The sequence below is a fragment of the Erithacus rubecula genome, assembly GCF_903797595.1.
Source record: "Erithacus rubecula genome assembly, contig: scaffold_125_arrow_ctg1, whole genome shotgun sequence".
NCBI classification, from domain to species: Eukaryota; Metazoa; Chordata; class Aves; order Passeriformes; family Muscicapidae; genus Erithacus; species Erithacus rubecula.
Window position 1 is genome coordinate 22,311 of NW_027636167.1, and position 17,299 is coordinate 39,609.

Genomic DNA, 17,299 nt, shown 5'->3' on the forward strand with positions numbered 1-17,299 from the left:
GGAGCGGCGGATTTGGGGCTCCCAGGGTTGGCACGGCGCTCCCCGTGCCCCGGCCGGTTCCAGCCACGATCCAGCGCCTGCACGAGGAGATTCCGCCGCCGTTCTCCGGGCGCGGTTCCCGGCAGAGCCCCGGCTCCCCGCGGCCGCAGCGGGATCGTGCCCGGAGTCCCATGGACGCTGCGGCCGGAGCAGGAGCGGCAGCGCCGGGCTCGGCCCCAGCGCCCGTCCCGGGGCGGCTCCTGCTGCCCGCGGCGATCCCGGTCCCGATCCCGGCCCCGATCCCGCGATCCGCACCCTGCCGGCCCGGGGAGAGGCGGCACCGCTCCGAACCCCCAGCGGACACCGCCAAAACCCAGAACCGGCCCCTGGTACCACCTGAGCACCTCGGGCTCCACGCAGCACCGGGAGCAGTCCCTGGGCTGGACTCGGCGCAGCGCTCCGGGGGGAGGATCCCGCCCCATCCCAGGAGGAGCATTCCCGGATGGAGCGGGGCGGGAGCGGCTCGGCCGCCATTAAAGCGCGCGGGCGGGGCGGGGCCCGGGGGCGGGGCCTGCACGGGTTCGCGGGGACCCAGAGCGCATGCGCGGGGCGGGGCTGAGGGGATTTAAACGGCGGGGAGAGACCAGCGGCGCCATTTGCTGCGCTACGGTGCTGGTGGGCGGGCTGGGCTGTCTTTGTCTTTTCATTTATGCTTCTTGTCTTCTATGTTTCTTTTTCTCTATACTTCTCTCCCCATCTTCTCTTCCCTTCTTTTCCGTCTGTCTTCCCCTGCATGCTCCTACACAAGCAACCCTACCCTATAATTGTCTTTATAAGGTGGGTTTGGGGTGTTTTTTAGGGATTTTTTCCAGTTTTTGTTTATTTTTTTTACGTTTTTTGGAATTTTAAAGGATTTTATTTCTATTTTGTGGGTTTTTAAGGTTTTTTAAAGGATATATTATAATTTTTGGGAGCCTTTGGGGGACTTTGGCGTTTTTGGGTGTGTTTAAAGTGGGATTTTGGGGTTTTGTGGAATGTTTTTAAGGTTGTTTTATCACATTCTTTAGGGATTTCAAAAATCCTTTTTATTTTCTTAGTGTTTTGGGCATTTTTTTGAGGGTTTTAGGAGGGGGTTGGTTTTGAGGGGGTTTTTATGGGAATTTTTGGGGGACATTTGTAGATTTTGTAGGCTTTTTTTGGGTTTGTGGTTTCTTTAGGTTTTTTCCTTGTTTTTGGTTTGTTTTTGTTTTGTTTTGTTTTGGCGGGGTTTTTTTCCAGTTTTTTCAGGATTTTTTTCCTTGTCTTGATGGGGGGAGAGATTTTTTAATTTTTTAGCTTTTTTTGTTGTTTCAGTTCTTCCCCCCAGGATTTCCCTCCCTGGGTCAGTTTTTTAAGTGCTGCTACAAGGGAGATGCTGGGGGCACCGAGACCCCTGGGACCCCCCAGGGACACCCAGGACTCAGCGGGAAGAGCCCAAAAATTTTGGGGACATTCCTCATCCCTCTAAATCATTAACCCCCACCAGAACCTTCCCCTGTATCTGTGTGGAGTTTTGGGAATTAATTCGGAATTTTCTGGGGAGGTTTTGGAAAATAGGGGAGGAAGGAACACTAAAAAATAAAATAATTTATTTAAAAAGTGGATTTGGGAAAAAAATGGGGAATTTCACCTCAAAAATGGCGAAGGGAGCCCCCAAAATACACATAGGATGAGGTGGTTTTAGCCAAAATGGGGCATTTGGCCTCAATCTCCCAGAATTTGGGGAATCACCTCAAAAATCCACCTCTGGGATTTTTCCTCGGTCCAGGGGTGCTGCACTATTGGGTTGTGCACCTGTACTATATAGTATAAGGTATATTGGGGAAAAATACTTTGAAATTCATTTGTTGTACTTAGAAGCATTTCCTGAATAAGAACTTTTGTGCAATATATTACTGGACAGTAATAGAAGACCCTGAAAATCATGGTTCAGTTTATATTCAGAAATGAGATTTGAAGGACACTTTGTTACTGCCAGGCAAAAAAGCATAATAGAATTATTCTGCCTTTAAAACACATATTATAAAAATATTGATATCTAAGTGCTTTTTTATCAGATCTGTAGCAAAGATAATATTCCACACAAGTGAACCATTAAATAATCCCAAGGCATCAAAAGTAGATACAGCTTTTCCTACATGCAAACCCTGTTATTTCTCAAGTTGCCCCAGTTTTATATTTGACTAAGAAAAGCAACAAACTAAAATGTCTAATTTCAACACGAGGGATTAATCATATGTTTATTGCAAAGTCCTTGGAAAGAGCAATAATTCAAGAAGGTCTTGGTATGCTCTGTGGCAACTCCTGTCATATTTCTAAGTGAGCTGCATAGAGCACTCAGTAATGAATGTAATTCTTTCCTTGGCCATTTAGAGGTTATTCTACTTTTCTTTTATCTGGGTATTATAGGCTCAAGTATAATTGCTGCAATAAAGTGCCTTGAAAGCAATTTAGCAATGGTATTTCCATGCTCTTGAATACATCCAACAGCATATGCATGCCTACAGGAGATCAATAAAGGTTTAGGACCCAGTTCTCTTGAGATATCCATGCAAAGGATGTCCATGGACTCAGCAACTCACTATCAGATTAATTCTAAAATGACTGTGGTATAATTTGATGAAAAGAAAGTGACCCATCCATAGTGCCATGAGATCTGAACTCAGGACTCCAGTCCTGTCATACCACACCAACATTTTCCTTAAAGCAAGTGCCAGGATGGAGAATTAATGTCAGAAGAGAAATGTCATAGAAAAATGCTGCATTTGGGGATTAAACAAATAGAGGCAAGGAAAGCCTTACAGGAAGCCCTTCCTTTGTGTAAAGGCTGTGAGCCTTCTCAACTTCCACTGAAATTGCTGTGGCTGTGCTTAGGACTTTTCAGGAGCAAACCCCAAATGTGTTCTCACCAGCTTTCCCACAGCACCAAGCTCTCCTCCAAACCCATAATATGTGTGCAGATCACACATTGCTGCATCGTTAGCAGCAGCACTGGCTTTGGGAAAATATTTCTATTGTTAACCCAGCTGACTTCAAAGAAAGTGAATTTCAGTAGCAATAGAGCATTTCTCTCCCCTAGTAAAGTCAGAAGACTCCTGATGCAATGTAGTAGCATCTACCTACAGAGCAGTAGAGATCTAATGGGACTTGTTAAATTTTCCAGCTGGGTTATATCAAGTGTAATTTTGTTGTGGTTTTTGAAGGCACAAGCTTTTCTAGCTTGGTATACACTCAAAATACAGATCTTTTTCAAGAGATATTTTTCTCCTCTTGAAATATCAATCAAATGATTAAAGTGAGACAGATGCTGTAGACAGCTGTGAGAACACCTGCCTGGTTACAGATGATCACAGAGAGCAAATATTTCAGCACTTTCACTGGTTGCTCTTCTGGAATAGAGTGTTGCTGGTGGTAAGACTGAAATCTTGTATTGCCTTTACTGACAAGATATAACTTCCATTTCCATGGGCTCATTTTACATATGTATTCTTGCACATGTAGAAATTTTAATCTGGTGTTTATGTTTGCATAGTTTGATTGAATTTGCTACATAAAGAACAATTTCAGCTATTTTTAGCAAAGGAAAGCCTGTTTGGGTTTCAGCAGAATGATAAGCCAAGCGTGCTTTAAATTCACTTTGCAATTACATCCTCTACAAAAATAGAGCAGGTAAACAATAGTCTAATTACTGCAGATAATAAATGAGAATTTAGGAAGATGCATGAAACTAAATCTGTCATATTCTTCATTGTGTTACCATAAAATTACAGAGCACAGGTGCTCTTGAAAAAGATATTTGGGAAATGTTAATGTTCAGTGATGCACAAAGATGAATAGCTGGGATTTGTGGTGGTGTTATGCTGCAGTGCAATTTCAAGTAATGGTGGAATAGCACCTGTTCACAAATTCCAGTATGTTTTCTTGTATTACAGAGAACTTGCACATGTGTGCATCTGCAGATCTCAGTTCTGTTATCTGCACAGAATTACCAATGTCTTCTTTATTAGGAATATTTCTGAGAACTACTCAAAAGAGTGGAGCAGTAGAATTGTCCTGTACACAGCATGCACCTGAATATCCTCCATGGTAGGCCATTAATAAATTCCAGACTTTTCCAGGTTAGTTCTCTTATCACCACACTGTATCAATCCACAATTTAAATTATTTATTTTCTTTGCTTAGTTTGTTTTGAAGTAGTGAGGGGGCACAATTTCAGGAATGCTTTCTCTAAGTACTACTTAGAAAAAATTGGATTTTTAATGTTGGCCATTATTGATTAAAATATAATTTGGACTGTAAATGTTTGACCTCACTAGGCTACAAAACTGTGGGACATGTGGGGTTCTATTTAGTGAGAATTTTCCTGAGCAGCCAACAAAAACAACTGACTGCAATGACCCATAGAGAGTGCAAAGGAGGCCTGAAGAAAGAGGCTTTTCTGGATGAAGCAGCACATAAATGGACATGAGGGAAATAAGGGCCATGCAACATGAAGAGAGATGTCCCTTCTTTTCTGAACTCCTGTCTTCTCCTTTTGGCCTCCTCATTAGAAATTTCCTTGTAATTCAGTTGCTGGGACAATTTTTGTGAGGTTTGTTACACTGTGTTTAAAGAAAGACAAACACCATCCCAGCGAGGAGGAGCATTCCTAATTCAGGCTCTGTCTGAAGCTGTGTAAGATGAAATGGGAAGAGATTTTCTGGGTAGTGGGTTTCAATTTTTGTGAGAAAGCCAGCACACAGAGGAAAAGATGACAGGGCACCTTGAAAAACACTCACTCCAAAAGATGCTCCAGAATGTGATGAGAGCAACAATCCCTGTGCCAGCATGTCACCCACAGGGCAGCGGCTGCAGGGACAGGGCTGGGCTCCTCACAAAGGACCTGGGAGGAGGCAAGAGAAGGCAGAGTCAGCCAGAACTCAAGACAGGCTGGATGTAAGGAAAATATCCACTGTGTGTGTGGGATGAGCTCCTGCCATACCACCAAATATACAAATATTCCACCACCTGAGCCCTCATGGTTTAACCATATAAAGAAATAAAGAACAGCATGAATTAAAATAGATGGAAGAAATAGGTCTATTTTTTCCTGCTCTGAAAACTTTCCTGTTCAAACGACTGTTTAAATAAAAAAAACAAGTGACACTAAGCAGGTCATTTCAAGATCAACTTTGTTGGATTATATTGAAAAGACTTGGCTGTGGGAGGGATTTTACATTCTAACTCTCCCCTGATTGTGGAAAAACAAAGAGAATAAAAGGAAAGAAAAATGCAAAACCCCTTGGTGAAGACAGCAGTGTGAGTTCACTGTCACTGTAAGCCATTAATCCCTCGGGTAAAGCAACATCCTTCCAGGCGGCAGGACTTTAGCTCTGATGGAAATGCTGACAGAATTGCTGCCCCTTCCTGCTGCTGCTTCCATCTCCACAGAATGAGAAATGTGCCAAATCTGCCGCAGACAGGCAGAGGCAGTGAGACAGCAGCAGCCAGCTGGCTGGGAAAGGGGCCCAGAGAATGTGTGCAGTGTCTCTTTTCCTTTGCCCTCTCCCGTCCGGCCTTGTCCGCTCCCAGCGGGAACTCTGCTCGCGACCCACCCGAGCCCGGCCCGCGCGGGGCCGCGAGCGGGGCCGAGCGCAGCGCCCCCCTCAGGCCGCGCGCCGCGGGCGTTGTGGCCGCACTCGGCGATCGGCGCCATGGCGGAGCTGCCGCTGCCCGCCGCGCTCAACGCCGGCGCCTTCCCCGCCAAGCTGTGGCGCCTGGCGAACAGCCCCCGCGTCCGCTCCGTGCGCTGGGACAGCCGGGGCCAGGGGCTGCTCATCGACCGCTCCCTGCTGGAGCGGGAGCTGCTCAGCCCGGGCGGCGCCCACGGAGCGGGCGGCGAAGGGGCGGGGCCGGGCCCGGACTCCTTCCAAGCCACGCACTTCGGCAGCTTCGTGCGCCAGCTGAACCTCTACGGCTTCCACAAGGTGCCGGGCGATGCCGGCGGCTGGCTCCACTACACGAATGCCAACTTCGTGCGCGACCGCCCCGAGCTGCTGCTCCGCATCCAGCGCCTGACCAGGGCCAACAGGCAGCGGCTGGCGGCGGGGCTGGAGGTGCGCAGCCGGCAGCCCGGCCGCTTCCAGCAGCCGCACACGGAGCGGCCGCTGCCCGCCTGCTGTGCCGGGCAGCCCCCCAGAGCCGGTGAGACGGGCTGCGAGCTGCGGGCGCCAAGGGTGCCGTGGGCTGTGGCCGTGGGCAGGGGCCGGCACAGGGGCAGGAGCGGCGCCGTGGCTGGTGCTGCTCCGTGCCCGGCCCTGGGATGCTTGGGGAGCTCTCCGTGAGTGCGTGTGAGCCGAGGGCTCGGTCGTGGTCAGACCCAGGGGGAGGGAGCCTCCTGGTCCTTTGGAATAGAAGGGAAGAGACCTGGCAGCTGGGTTTCTGGCAGTTGCTTCCTGCCAAGGAATGGCAGCAGGACAGTTTCCAAGACAGTTGAACCAACAGGGGAGAGTTAAGCAGGCAAGGAACTGTGTTGAATGGCCCCAGAACATGTTTTTTTCTTTCATTACTTCTTTCTCACTCTGCTTGGGAGGATGGGAGTTTTTCCTGGCAGAAGTACAGTTGCTGCCGAAGGCCTTGCAAAGCCCAATAGTGACCCAGCCTTCCCTTTGCTTCCTTTCTTCTTCCCTCACTGCTGCACAGCTCCCTCAGGCCAGAACCTCGCTGCTGCTGCTGCTGCTGCTGCTGCTGCTGCCTCACGGGAGGATTCAGAGCTGCATCCAGGCCCTTCCAGGGGATGTGCAGGTGCTCAGGAGTCTGAGGCTTCCCCACCAGCTGCCAAGAAAGTCTGTGCCTCCTCTGGACTTTTGGGGCTTCACCAGTGGAACCATCAAGGGAGCTCATCCGCAAATTTAATCTGCGCAAGCTCACCATTCCGCTGGTTCGCATCGACCCTGAAGCTGCCTGCAGGGCCCTTCGAGAGGGCAGCAGCTGCAAATCTTCAGAGCAGCACATCCCAGCCAGTGACCCATCAGGTATGGAAAGAGTTTCTACCCTTGCTTTTCAAACAGATCCTGTTTAGTGACCCTTTGAAGTATCTTCCTGCAGTGCCCTGTCATGGTTAGATATGAAGTGAGAATCAGGTAGAAAGTGCCAAGTATCCTAGGAACAGGGACCATGAAAACTGATTCTCAGTCTGTTATTGTTGTTCTTGCTGCAGATTTGGAGGACGTTCTGGGCATTTTCCAGACAGCCTCTCTGTAAAGGTAGAAGGGCGAAGTGAAAACTATTTCTTGACAAGTGGTCAGTGTTGGCTGAACTCCCCTCTTTCTTTGAGTGAAGCCAAACAAGGATGGGGATAGGATGCAGCAGCTGTTTAAGACTGTCTGCCCTGAAAATCAAGCTGTGCTGTTCAATTGAGCTCTGGGTGTCCACAGGACAGCTGCAGCTGCAGAATTCGGCCTCACTCATAAGGTTGCTTTTTTTAATAATCTCACAGTTTGATTTCACCATGTGTGCCTGAAGATCTGGGCTCTCCCTGGGTGAATCCACTTGCTGTGGCCTTTTGTGATGAGGAACCCAAGCAGCCAAATCCAAAAGCTGATGGGGAGATAGGAAAGGCTGTGATTCTAAAGTTTTTATTCCCTTTGAAGCGAAGGAGATAAGACCTGGCAGTTGGGTTTCTGGCAGTTGCTTCTGCCAAGGAATGGCAGCAGGACAGTTTCCCAAGACAGTTGAACCAACAGGGGAGAGCTAAGCAGGGAGGGAACTGGATGTTGAATAGCCCTAGAATGTGTTTTTTTCTTCCATTATTTCTTTCTCACTCTGCTTGGGAGAATGGGAGCTTTTATCTTCCCTGGCAGAAGTACAGTTGCTGCCAAAGGCCTTGCAAAGCCCAATAGTGACCCAGCCTTCCCTTTGCTTCCTTTCTTCTTCCCTCACTGCTGCACAGCTCCCTCGGGCCAGAACCTCACTGCTGCTGCTGCTGCTGCTGCCTCACGGGAGGATTCAGAGCTGCATCCAGGCCCTTCCAAGGGATGTGCAGGTGCTCAGGAGTCTGAGGCTTCCTCACCAGCTGCCAAGAAAGTCTGTGCCTCCTCTGGACTTTCTGGGGCTTCACCAGTGGAACCATCAAGGGAGCTCATCCGCAAATTTAATCTGCGCAAGCTCACCATTCCGCTGGTTCGCATCGACCCTGAAGCTGCCTGCAGGGCCCTTCGAGAGGGCAGCAGCTGCAAATCTTCAGAGCAGCACAGCCCAGCCAACAGTGCTGCCTCACCTGGGGATTCAGAGGTGCCTCCAGGCCCCTCCAGGATGAGTGCAGCTGCTCAAGTGTGTGAGGCTTCCCCAGAACATCCTGAGGAAGAGTTTGTCACATCTGGACCTCTGGGGGCTTCATCAGTGGAGCCAGGCACAGACACATTTCAATTCCAGCCTGAGCCTGTCATTCCACGAGGTCCCGTGAACCACCAAAGCCCTTTGGTGACAGTTCCAGAGAGCAGCAGCTGCACATTTCCTGAGCAGCACTTGCCATCCTACTGGCCATCAGGTAGGGGAAGAGTTTCTATCCTTGCTTTTCAGAACAATCATGAAAATTGACTGAAATATTTTCCTGCTGTGCTCTGTCATGGGTTGATCTCAAGTGCAAGTCAGGTAGAAATGTCAAGTGTGCTAGGAAATACAACCATGACAACAAAATTAATCTCAATCTGCTTTTTCTGTCCTTGCTGCCGTTTTGGAGTGGGTTCTTTGCATTTTCCAGACAGCCTCTCTGTAGGGGTGCAAGGGCAAGGCAAATAACCTTCGTCCACGACTGGTCAGTGTCAGGTAAACTCTTTTTTTGAATGAAGTCAAACTAGGACCCTGATAGGATATTGAGAGTTTGCAGGTTGTCTCTCCTTCAGATAATGTTATTAAAATTCCATGAGCTCTGTGCATCCCTGGAGCAGCTGCAGCTATAGAATTCAGCCTCACCCACAAGGATACTTTTTAGAAGAAACTCACAGTTTCAGTTTAGGATGTGTGTCTGCAGATGTGGGCTCTTCCTTGGTGAATCCGCTTTCTGTGGTCTGTTATTATGAGAAACTGCAAAGCCACCGACTCCAAAAGCTGATGGGGAGATAGAAAAGGCAGTGATTATAAAGTGCTTTTGTGTATATGTAGATCAATTTTAAAATCCATCCTTTCATATACATACACATAATTTAGAAGAAAGATTTTTAAGAGGGAGAGCTCACTCTCCCAATTCCCTGTGAAGTTTGAGTACATTTCCAGGATTGAGGTTGCTGTGTGCTTCCTGTGATGTTTGATCCAAGGCAGCATAGAGCTCCGTGTCCCAAAGCCACATTCTGGAGCCTGACCAATGTGTTTGAACTCTTGCAGCCACTCCAGGCACTTCAGCCCCCAGTGCTGCAGCTGGCTATGCTGGTTATGCACCATGGAGAGCCCCCAGGTGGCTCTGGGATACTCCTGGGGAAGAGGAATTGCCCCCCCTGGATCTGGACATGGTGCTTGAGACACTGGAGGAGATGCTTTCGTCCTCCCTGCCTGAAAGGTCTCCCTCTGCTCAGGTAACTCTGCTGAAGAGGGATGAAAGGGGCTGACTGGGAGCTTTTACAAGTTGTTACTTGGCTGAGAAGCAAAGGCTTCTTGAATTCAGTTGTGAATGGACAGGGAAGGATTTTCTTGGTAAAGTAAGGTTTCTAAGAGAAGAGAAATGAGAAAATCACTCCCCTGAGTGAGGATGAGAGGTGTGAGCCTGTGTTGGCCAAGTTTGAGTGCTCCTTTTCCTGGGAAGAATTCCTCCTGTGGGGCCATTTGTGATGAGGAAGTGAAAGCTTTGTGCATTCTACCAGGCTTTGTTTGATGGGAAGAAGAGAAGAGTGTTTGGAGAATGGCACTGAAGGCAAAGTGTCCCATGCAGGGAGGGGCATGTGAGAGGTGCCTCTGTTGCAGCAGCAGATGTGGGCTCTGCCTCTTTTGTGTTGGAAGGCCAAGGCAAAGCAAGGGCTGGGCTGCAGCTGCTGCTGCTGTGTGAGCCCTGCCGTGTGTGTAGGTGCTCCCAGAGCCATGTTTGGGGATGGGCTGGAGCTGCAGCTTTCTTGTCCTCTCAGTAACGTGGTGCCTGCAGTCCAGTTTCTATCTGGGAAATCCTTAGCTGGGCAAAATGCCCAGTCTTGCTCTCCATGTTCCAGAGCTCAATCACCTTGCTGTTGGGCATCTGTATGGGAAGAGATGTGTGTTCCCATGCAGTCTCTGCAAAGCTGCAGCCTGGATGAGACTGTTCTGCACAGGGCTGTGGAGGGAGGAGCACCTCCCTGATCCAGGAACTGGCAGGACTCCTTCCTTAGCAGGCATCCATGTGTTCAGTGTCACCCCCACATTCAGCATTGTCAGCTTTGACAGCTTTTGGACCATGTTGGAGGAGTCAAATCTGAATTTTGAAGGTGTTTGTGGCCCAGATTTCTTGTTAGGAACAAGAGATTAGGTATGTGTGCCACGGATGCATTGTGTAACTGGTGAGAAGGGTTTATTTCTTTCTGTTTCTCTTTCAAGGGGAATATTAATGTTGCCTCTGAGCCTTCAGAAGGGGAGCCTATGAACAATGCTGCAGCAGAGGGAGGTTTGCCTGGCACTGAAAGCTCTGGGAACAGTTCCCAGCAACCCGAGGAGCTTGGTAAGGAGAGAGCCCCCATTGGTTTAGAGAGATGTGAGAGGGCTGCTCTGAGCCTGCCTCTGACAGGCAGGGAGATCAGAAGAGTTGAGTTCTTGGTTTCAGGGTTGGTGTTTCCCATGCCTTTAGTTCAAATCCTGCACTGAGACAACCTCCCCAAGCCCTGCCCTCCTCGCTTCTCCAGAGGCTCTGACACTGAGTCCTCTGGTGTGGCAAGAGAGCCAGGAATAAACCTGACCTTGTGGGATTTGTGTCACCAAGCTGGGTATCCCAATTTGGATTCATAACTCAGCTCACAGCACCCTTCAGTCTCAGCCATTTCAGTGAGGAATGAGGTCTCTCTGTCAGCACAGAGAAAGAACAAGGCTGGGCTTCTTTGTGGGAGCTGGGACTGTGTGTTTCAAGCTCTCATGGGAGCCATTTGAGCTGTGAGTGCTGTGAGTTTATTGGGAAACTTCAGAAGTTGAGAAGTTTTGAAAACTTGGAAGGATTCCAGCTCTTTAAAGAGCAGGCCTGAAATTCCCAATTGAGAGTCTGCCTTCCAGGCCATCTCTTACAGTCTTTGACAGAAGGACAGTAACTTCCAAAGGGAAAGATGGACAGAGGCCAATATTGACTGGGTGTTCCCTTTGCTTCCCAGATATCCATCTGATCTACCTTGCCAGGAGGGCTGCCCTGCGTGCCAGGGAGAAACCGGGGGAGAGCCTGTGACCATCGGGCAGGTGGAACCCCTCTGTTGATTGATACATTTAGAGACTTCTATAGTTATATTTTTAAAACCATGTAGTTACTTTTATAGATTTTCAGATTTGCATTTGTATATTTATATGGTAATATTAATATCTATATATGTTATTATTTCTTATTGCTAGCAATACATTTAATAAGTATTAATTTATTTATATTTATATTTATATTTATATTTATATTTATATTTATATTTATATTTATATTTATATTTATATTTATATTTATATTTATATTTATATTTTATTTAGTTAAAGGTAAACGGAATTTAGATCCACAGATTGAGCTGTGTAGGGCTAGGGTGCATTTTAAGTTGTTTCCCCTCTCTGATTCCTTTTCCATCTCTTGTTTGTCCCCTGTGCCCCTCTGTCCCCTCTTCCTGTGCTGGTCCGAGCTGGGGCCGGGCCGGGCGGAGCAGCAGTTCCAGCCCCGGGTGTCCCTGGAGCGGTGGCAGCTGCCGGTGGCCCCAGGCAGTGTCCCCTGAGGAGCTGCTGAGGGACGGTGAGACTGAGGGGCTGAGGAGGCGCTGACACTGAAGGGACGGTGACCTTGAGGTGCTGCTGGGGCTGAGGGTGTGGGGCAGCAGAGGGCAATGGTGGCACTGAGGTGACAGGGAAGTGGCACAGGCTGAGGGGGTGACGGGTCTGAGGGGATGGGATGGGTCAGAAGGGACTGAGGGGGGTGAGAGGACTGTGGGGTCTGAAGAAACTGAAGGGGACTCGGGGTTTGCCGAGAGCCTGGCGGGGCTGAGGGGATGGAGGGGCCAGCAGGGAGCACAGAGGGGTCCGGGACTGCAGCTCTGCCAGGCATGGAACCAATTCCTGAGGCTCTGTTTTTGCCACAGCTGCAGTGAAGACATTGAAGACAGCAGGAGGAGTGACAGGAGCCAGCAGGGAGAAGCCAAAGGCCCCGAGCAAGAGCAGTGAGCAGGGAGCTGCTGCTGGCACAGAGGCTGGTGAGGCCCCAGGGCCGGTGGGGCAGGGTGGGGTGAGGGTGCCGTGGGCTGTGGCCGTGGGCAGGGGCCGGCACAGGGGCAGGAGCGGCCCTGCCCGTGCTGGGGCTGCTCAGCGCAGCTGCCCCGGCCGGCACAGGGGCTGTCCTGGGGCAAGGCAGCTGTGCCGGCAGGGCCCGGGAGCTGTGCCGGCTGTGCCGGGGCTGCGGGACAGTCCCGCCGCGCTGCGCTCGCCACACCCTGGCCCCTCGGCCTGCTGCTGCTTTCCAGCAATCCTGGAGGGGCTCTGAGATTTTCTCTTCCCTGATGGAAGTGCAGGTGCTGCCAAGGGAAAGGCCCTGCTCCTGACTCAGTGTTCTCTTTGCTTCCCAGATGTCCCATCTGCTGTCCCTGTCCAGGAGAGCTGCTCTGCATGGGACGAAGAGACCGAGGGAGAGGATTTGAAGATGGAGATGCTGGAATCTGATTTTCTTCTTTGAGTTCTCATTAAAGAGACATGGATTTGCACAGAGAGAGGGATAATTATATGGATATTTTCATATGTGGTTTGCTATTTGTACAGGAATAATTCCATGTCTGTTATATTTATAAATGTGCTATGTATGTCTATGTATATATACATATATATGTGTAATTCCCTATATGTGTATATATGCATCTAAAAATGCTACTTGTGTAACATATGATAAATACATGTGTATGTTGATATATCTGACTTCAATTCTATATGTTGGGTTTTCATTTGTGTAGAGAATCTATTTGTATTGATGCAGTTATTAGTATATTACTTTTAAATGGGTGTATTGGTATTTACAGATGTATGTATGTTCTATTTTTATGTTTCTCTTTGTATGTTGATCTATTTATATGTGTAATTGCATTAACATTTATGTGGAGATGTATAGCTGTATATTTGTTTTGATGTAGTTGCATGGATATATATATTGATACAGTGCTATTTGTATATTGATGGGTTTGGTTTATATATCTATTTACATATAGTATGTAATATGTAATATTTAATCTATATGTCGACCAGTAGATTGTTATAGTTTTATATATATTATATATATATGCACACTTATGTATATAATTCTATTAAAACATATATTGAGTAGTATAGTTGTATAAAATTAACTGCTGACTTCTTAGTATAGGGCTATTTAGAGGGGGAGTGCATATGTTCATGTTTTTATCTGGGCTGTACAGTTGTATGTAATAAATTAAGTTGTTAAGCACCTAAGTGATCTTTGTGTATATAGTGAGTTGTTTTAGAGTTTGGCAATAAATTAAGTTTTTGTTAATTGAAGTTGATATTTGTATATTTTTGCATAGCATTGTTTTAGTAATGTAATAAATTTCTTTTTTTAACATTAACTGAGATCTGTATAGTTCTGTATTGTCAGCGTGGGTGTAGCAATTTGTAAAAAATGACATTTTTCAACTGAAATCAGTTCTTGTGTATGTGTTGATCAGCAGTGCAGCTGTAACAATCTGCAAGAAATGGCATTTGCCAGCTGAGATGGGTGTTGTGTGATTTGTGCTATCCAAAGCAATGAGCAGATGTAAAGGTGATGATGCTGGGGGATTTTGGCCATGAAAATCTCCAGCCATGCCCAGCACATGCCCTGTGTGCACTCAGGCTGGGCAAGGAAAGCACAGATTTGGGATGGCAGCAGAGCCACACATTTCCTAAGAACTCCCTGCAAAGCAAATGGATATTTCAATCTTTATCTGTCGAGTCAGCAGAGTTGTACCATTCTGTAACCATCATTGACTTGAAATTGGTCATCGTATAAAAGCATTGCAGTTGTAACAGTCTGTAATGAATTTCCCCTTGAAACTGCAATTGGCTTTGGGGCACTTCTCATTTCCATGATGAGTGACCACATCAATGTTTTCCCAATATCTTCAGTGATCATTAAGCATTGGTGAGTGTATGACAGGCTGTGGCACCCAATTCCTCACAGGTCTGTCAATCTGTGGGTAATAGAACCTGTCTGAGGTTATTTGTCTGTGAGTTGTGGTCCATGTCTAGAACCCCCTGAGGCAGCACCCTGGCTGGGGAGGGGGAAAAATGTAATGGGATTATGACATTGATTCTCTTTTAACACATGTTTGCACTAAGATGCAGCCTCAACTTAGTAAGGAAAATGATAGATTTTCTTTAGTGTGGAATAAAGTGGTGTAGGAATAGCCACAAACTAAGCTGTAGGAACAGTTCTTGGTCTAAGAGGACACTGGGTGCAAGAAAGCAGCACAATGTTAATGATTCACCTCTTAGGTAAAACCAAACCGGTTCATGGTGTAAATCTACCTGGTGATGGAAATAACCAACGGGCTGGGGCTGAAGTCTGGGAGTCAAACATTTGAAAAAAGAGACCTGGCAAAGCCAGTCCAAGGTGCAGGCAGGCATTGGGCTCAAGGCAAGAGGGAGCTTGTCCTGGCAGCCCTGGGAGGGACTGCAGGCAGAGGAGCTGCCGGCGGCAGGGAGCAGCTCCTGCTGGCACTGCAAGGGAAGGAGCGGCAGCGTGCAGGAGGAGCGGGCACATTGCTGATGGACAACGGAGCTGCTCCTGAGCCACCAACGGGACCCTCCTGGCACTGCAGTTACTGCTCAGTTCCAGGGTAATCCAAGCTGGAAGCCAAAGCCCGAGCAAGAAAAAAAAACAACATAGTTGAAGTCGGAGTTGAATCAGAGTTATTGAAGTTATTGAAGTCATTGAAGTCATTGATTGTTCTCACAGCTCAGCCTCATATAATGTTGCAGCCCCAAGCAGTTACAGCTCTCAAGCAGTCACATCCCCAAGTCAGAATTTCCCCCCAGTTACAGAATCAGCCTATTGTTTCCATTACTTGGCAGCCTTACAAAACCACACAGTTTCAAAAAACTCATAGCTGCACATGAAGCTCTTTCCTTCATAGCTGTGGTTTCTTATTCCATGGTGTAAGTCAGTCTGAGTTTCTCTGATCTGCCTCAGAACCATCATCAGAGACTGGGCCCTGAGATTGCTCCACTTGCCCTGATCCAGAGCTCTGGCCTGGCCGAGGTGGATGCTTGTGGGCCAAGGGCTGTTTGTAGCTGTGCCTGGTGCTTGTCATGGGACGCTGCAGGGTGCTGGTTATCGCACCCTGTCCCTGCTCCTGCGTCATGGGGCTATGATCTCCACACACAATAGTCCATAAATCTCCCCACCTTTTGGGCAGAGGCCACTCACTTTGGAAAAGGACTATAAAAAGTGACTGTCTTAAAGAAGAGTCCAAGATCTCTTTTTCCCCAATGGATTGAAGACGCATCTCGTCTGGTCGGAGGATCACAAGGATGTGTCAGGTCTGTTGGTAACTGTATCCCATCTCTCTCTCTCTCTACCCTTTTTACTTCATCTCTCTCTCTCTCCCCCTCCATCACACACACACACACACAAAACTGAATTGTTGGCACTCAATAAACTGCATTGCTGCTTTCTGCTAAACAAACCTGAGTCTCTTCCCTTTTGTCTTTTTCACCCTGGGGTCAAATGACCCATCACGACTCCCGCTCAGGTTCAGTGGATCATGACAAAACTAGAGAACCTGTGTTATCTCCTGACTCCCTACTTTTATGTCTGTCCTCTCCCATCTCATCCTACTTCCTTTTTGGTCTGGTGTTCATCTTTGCCCCACTCTTAGCTCACAGTAACACCCTACAAATTTACTAGAACAAATCCAAACCATAAATAACAACACCTAGAAGCAACAACTTCCATCCTTTTTCTAATAACCTTTCGGCTGCAGCAAAATATTACCTCATATCTGACAGAGGGAATTGAGGATGAGCCTGAGGCTTGTGCTTGAGTAATGAACTGATATGGAAGGGAGCAGAAGAGTTTCAGCAGGTGATTTTGAAATTGTGAAAGAAAGACCCAAAGTGGTTTCAGTCTGCACAAGCATTTTCAAGGTGCATTGACAAAATGCTTGTGTGCAATTCCCAGAGAAGGAAGGTGCTGAGAAAATGTATAACTGTAATAAATAATGAATTCCTTTAGCTTTAACACACAGTGTTGAGCTCTCTCTTCCTTAATTTTAGTGATGAATGTGTGCAAGTGGCTATGTTAGCCTTGAGAAGAAAGAGCATGGTCCACCTAAGAAGGATGCTGGAATGCATTCAAGGGGAAGAAAATGGTTTGAGGAGGCCCTTGACCATCAGAGGAGAATTTGAGGGATGGGATATTCCCCAAAGGATGACCAGAGACCCTCAATTAACCCCTAACCTCCTGTTAATAATTGCTGAGAAGTGATTAAAATATGTCAAGTAATTTGGGGGAATGCTGAGCCTGTGAGTTTCAGCAAAGTAATGAGAGTGTCTTAGTTGCATGGTTACGAACGAGTAGGTGAGATTTTGAAGCGAGCACATTTAGAAAAGTGATTTCCCATGCAGCCAGCACTGAAATAAAGTAATGCCTCCTTTCTCACCCTGAGCTGGCAGTGCAGATCGGGTCCTGCTGGGTAACTTTCACTGTAGTCACTTCTATTGAAAGATGAAAATTAAATCTTTTCCATCAGTTCCCCTCTGGTTTATCTTTCTGGGGCCCAAAGCTCTCTGTGCTGCAGGTGCCCTGGGTGTGTGCAGAGCAATGCAGCCCCACAAACCCCATGGTTTCCCCAGGTTGCCATACCCTGTTCCCAGGTGTGCCCAGCTGTGGCAGCAGACAGAGCCCCAGCGCAGTGGGCGCCGTGCCCTGCCCAGCCGGGGCTCTCTGGCACAGAGCAGCAGCAGCGCCAGCACCTTTCAGCCCATCCTGCCCTGCCTCCCCCTGGGACACAGAAGCCTCTGGAAATCAGCACCGCCACTCACATTCCAGCTTGGAGCAGCTCCTGTAGCCAGGCAAATCCTGCCTGATTGGCTGCTTCCAAATAGGAATAAAGGCAGAGGGAGAGATGCACATACAGAG

At 47.9% G+C, this 17,299-nt stretch overlaps 1 protein-coding gene across 1 annotated transcript; it reads left to right on the forward strand.

The window, feature by feature from the left end:
• Positions 1-5,568: 5,568 nt before the first annotated feature.
• LOC306815394 (heat shock factor protein 5-like) lies at positions 5,569-9,599 on the forward strand (the record flags this gene model as incomplete). The annotated part of the gene is made up of 3 exons (XM_079331957.1): positions 5,569-6,201; positions 6,700-6,801; positions 9,379-9,599. Exons 1-3 carry the CDS (start codon positions 5,712-5,714, stop codon positions 9,597-9,599), a joined length of 813 nt encoding a protein of 270 aa, XP_079188083.1. The 5' UTR covers positions 5,569-5,711.
• Between the last annotated feature and the right edge of the window lie 7,700 nt (positions 9,600-17,299).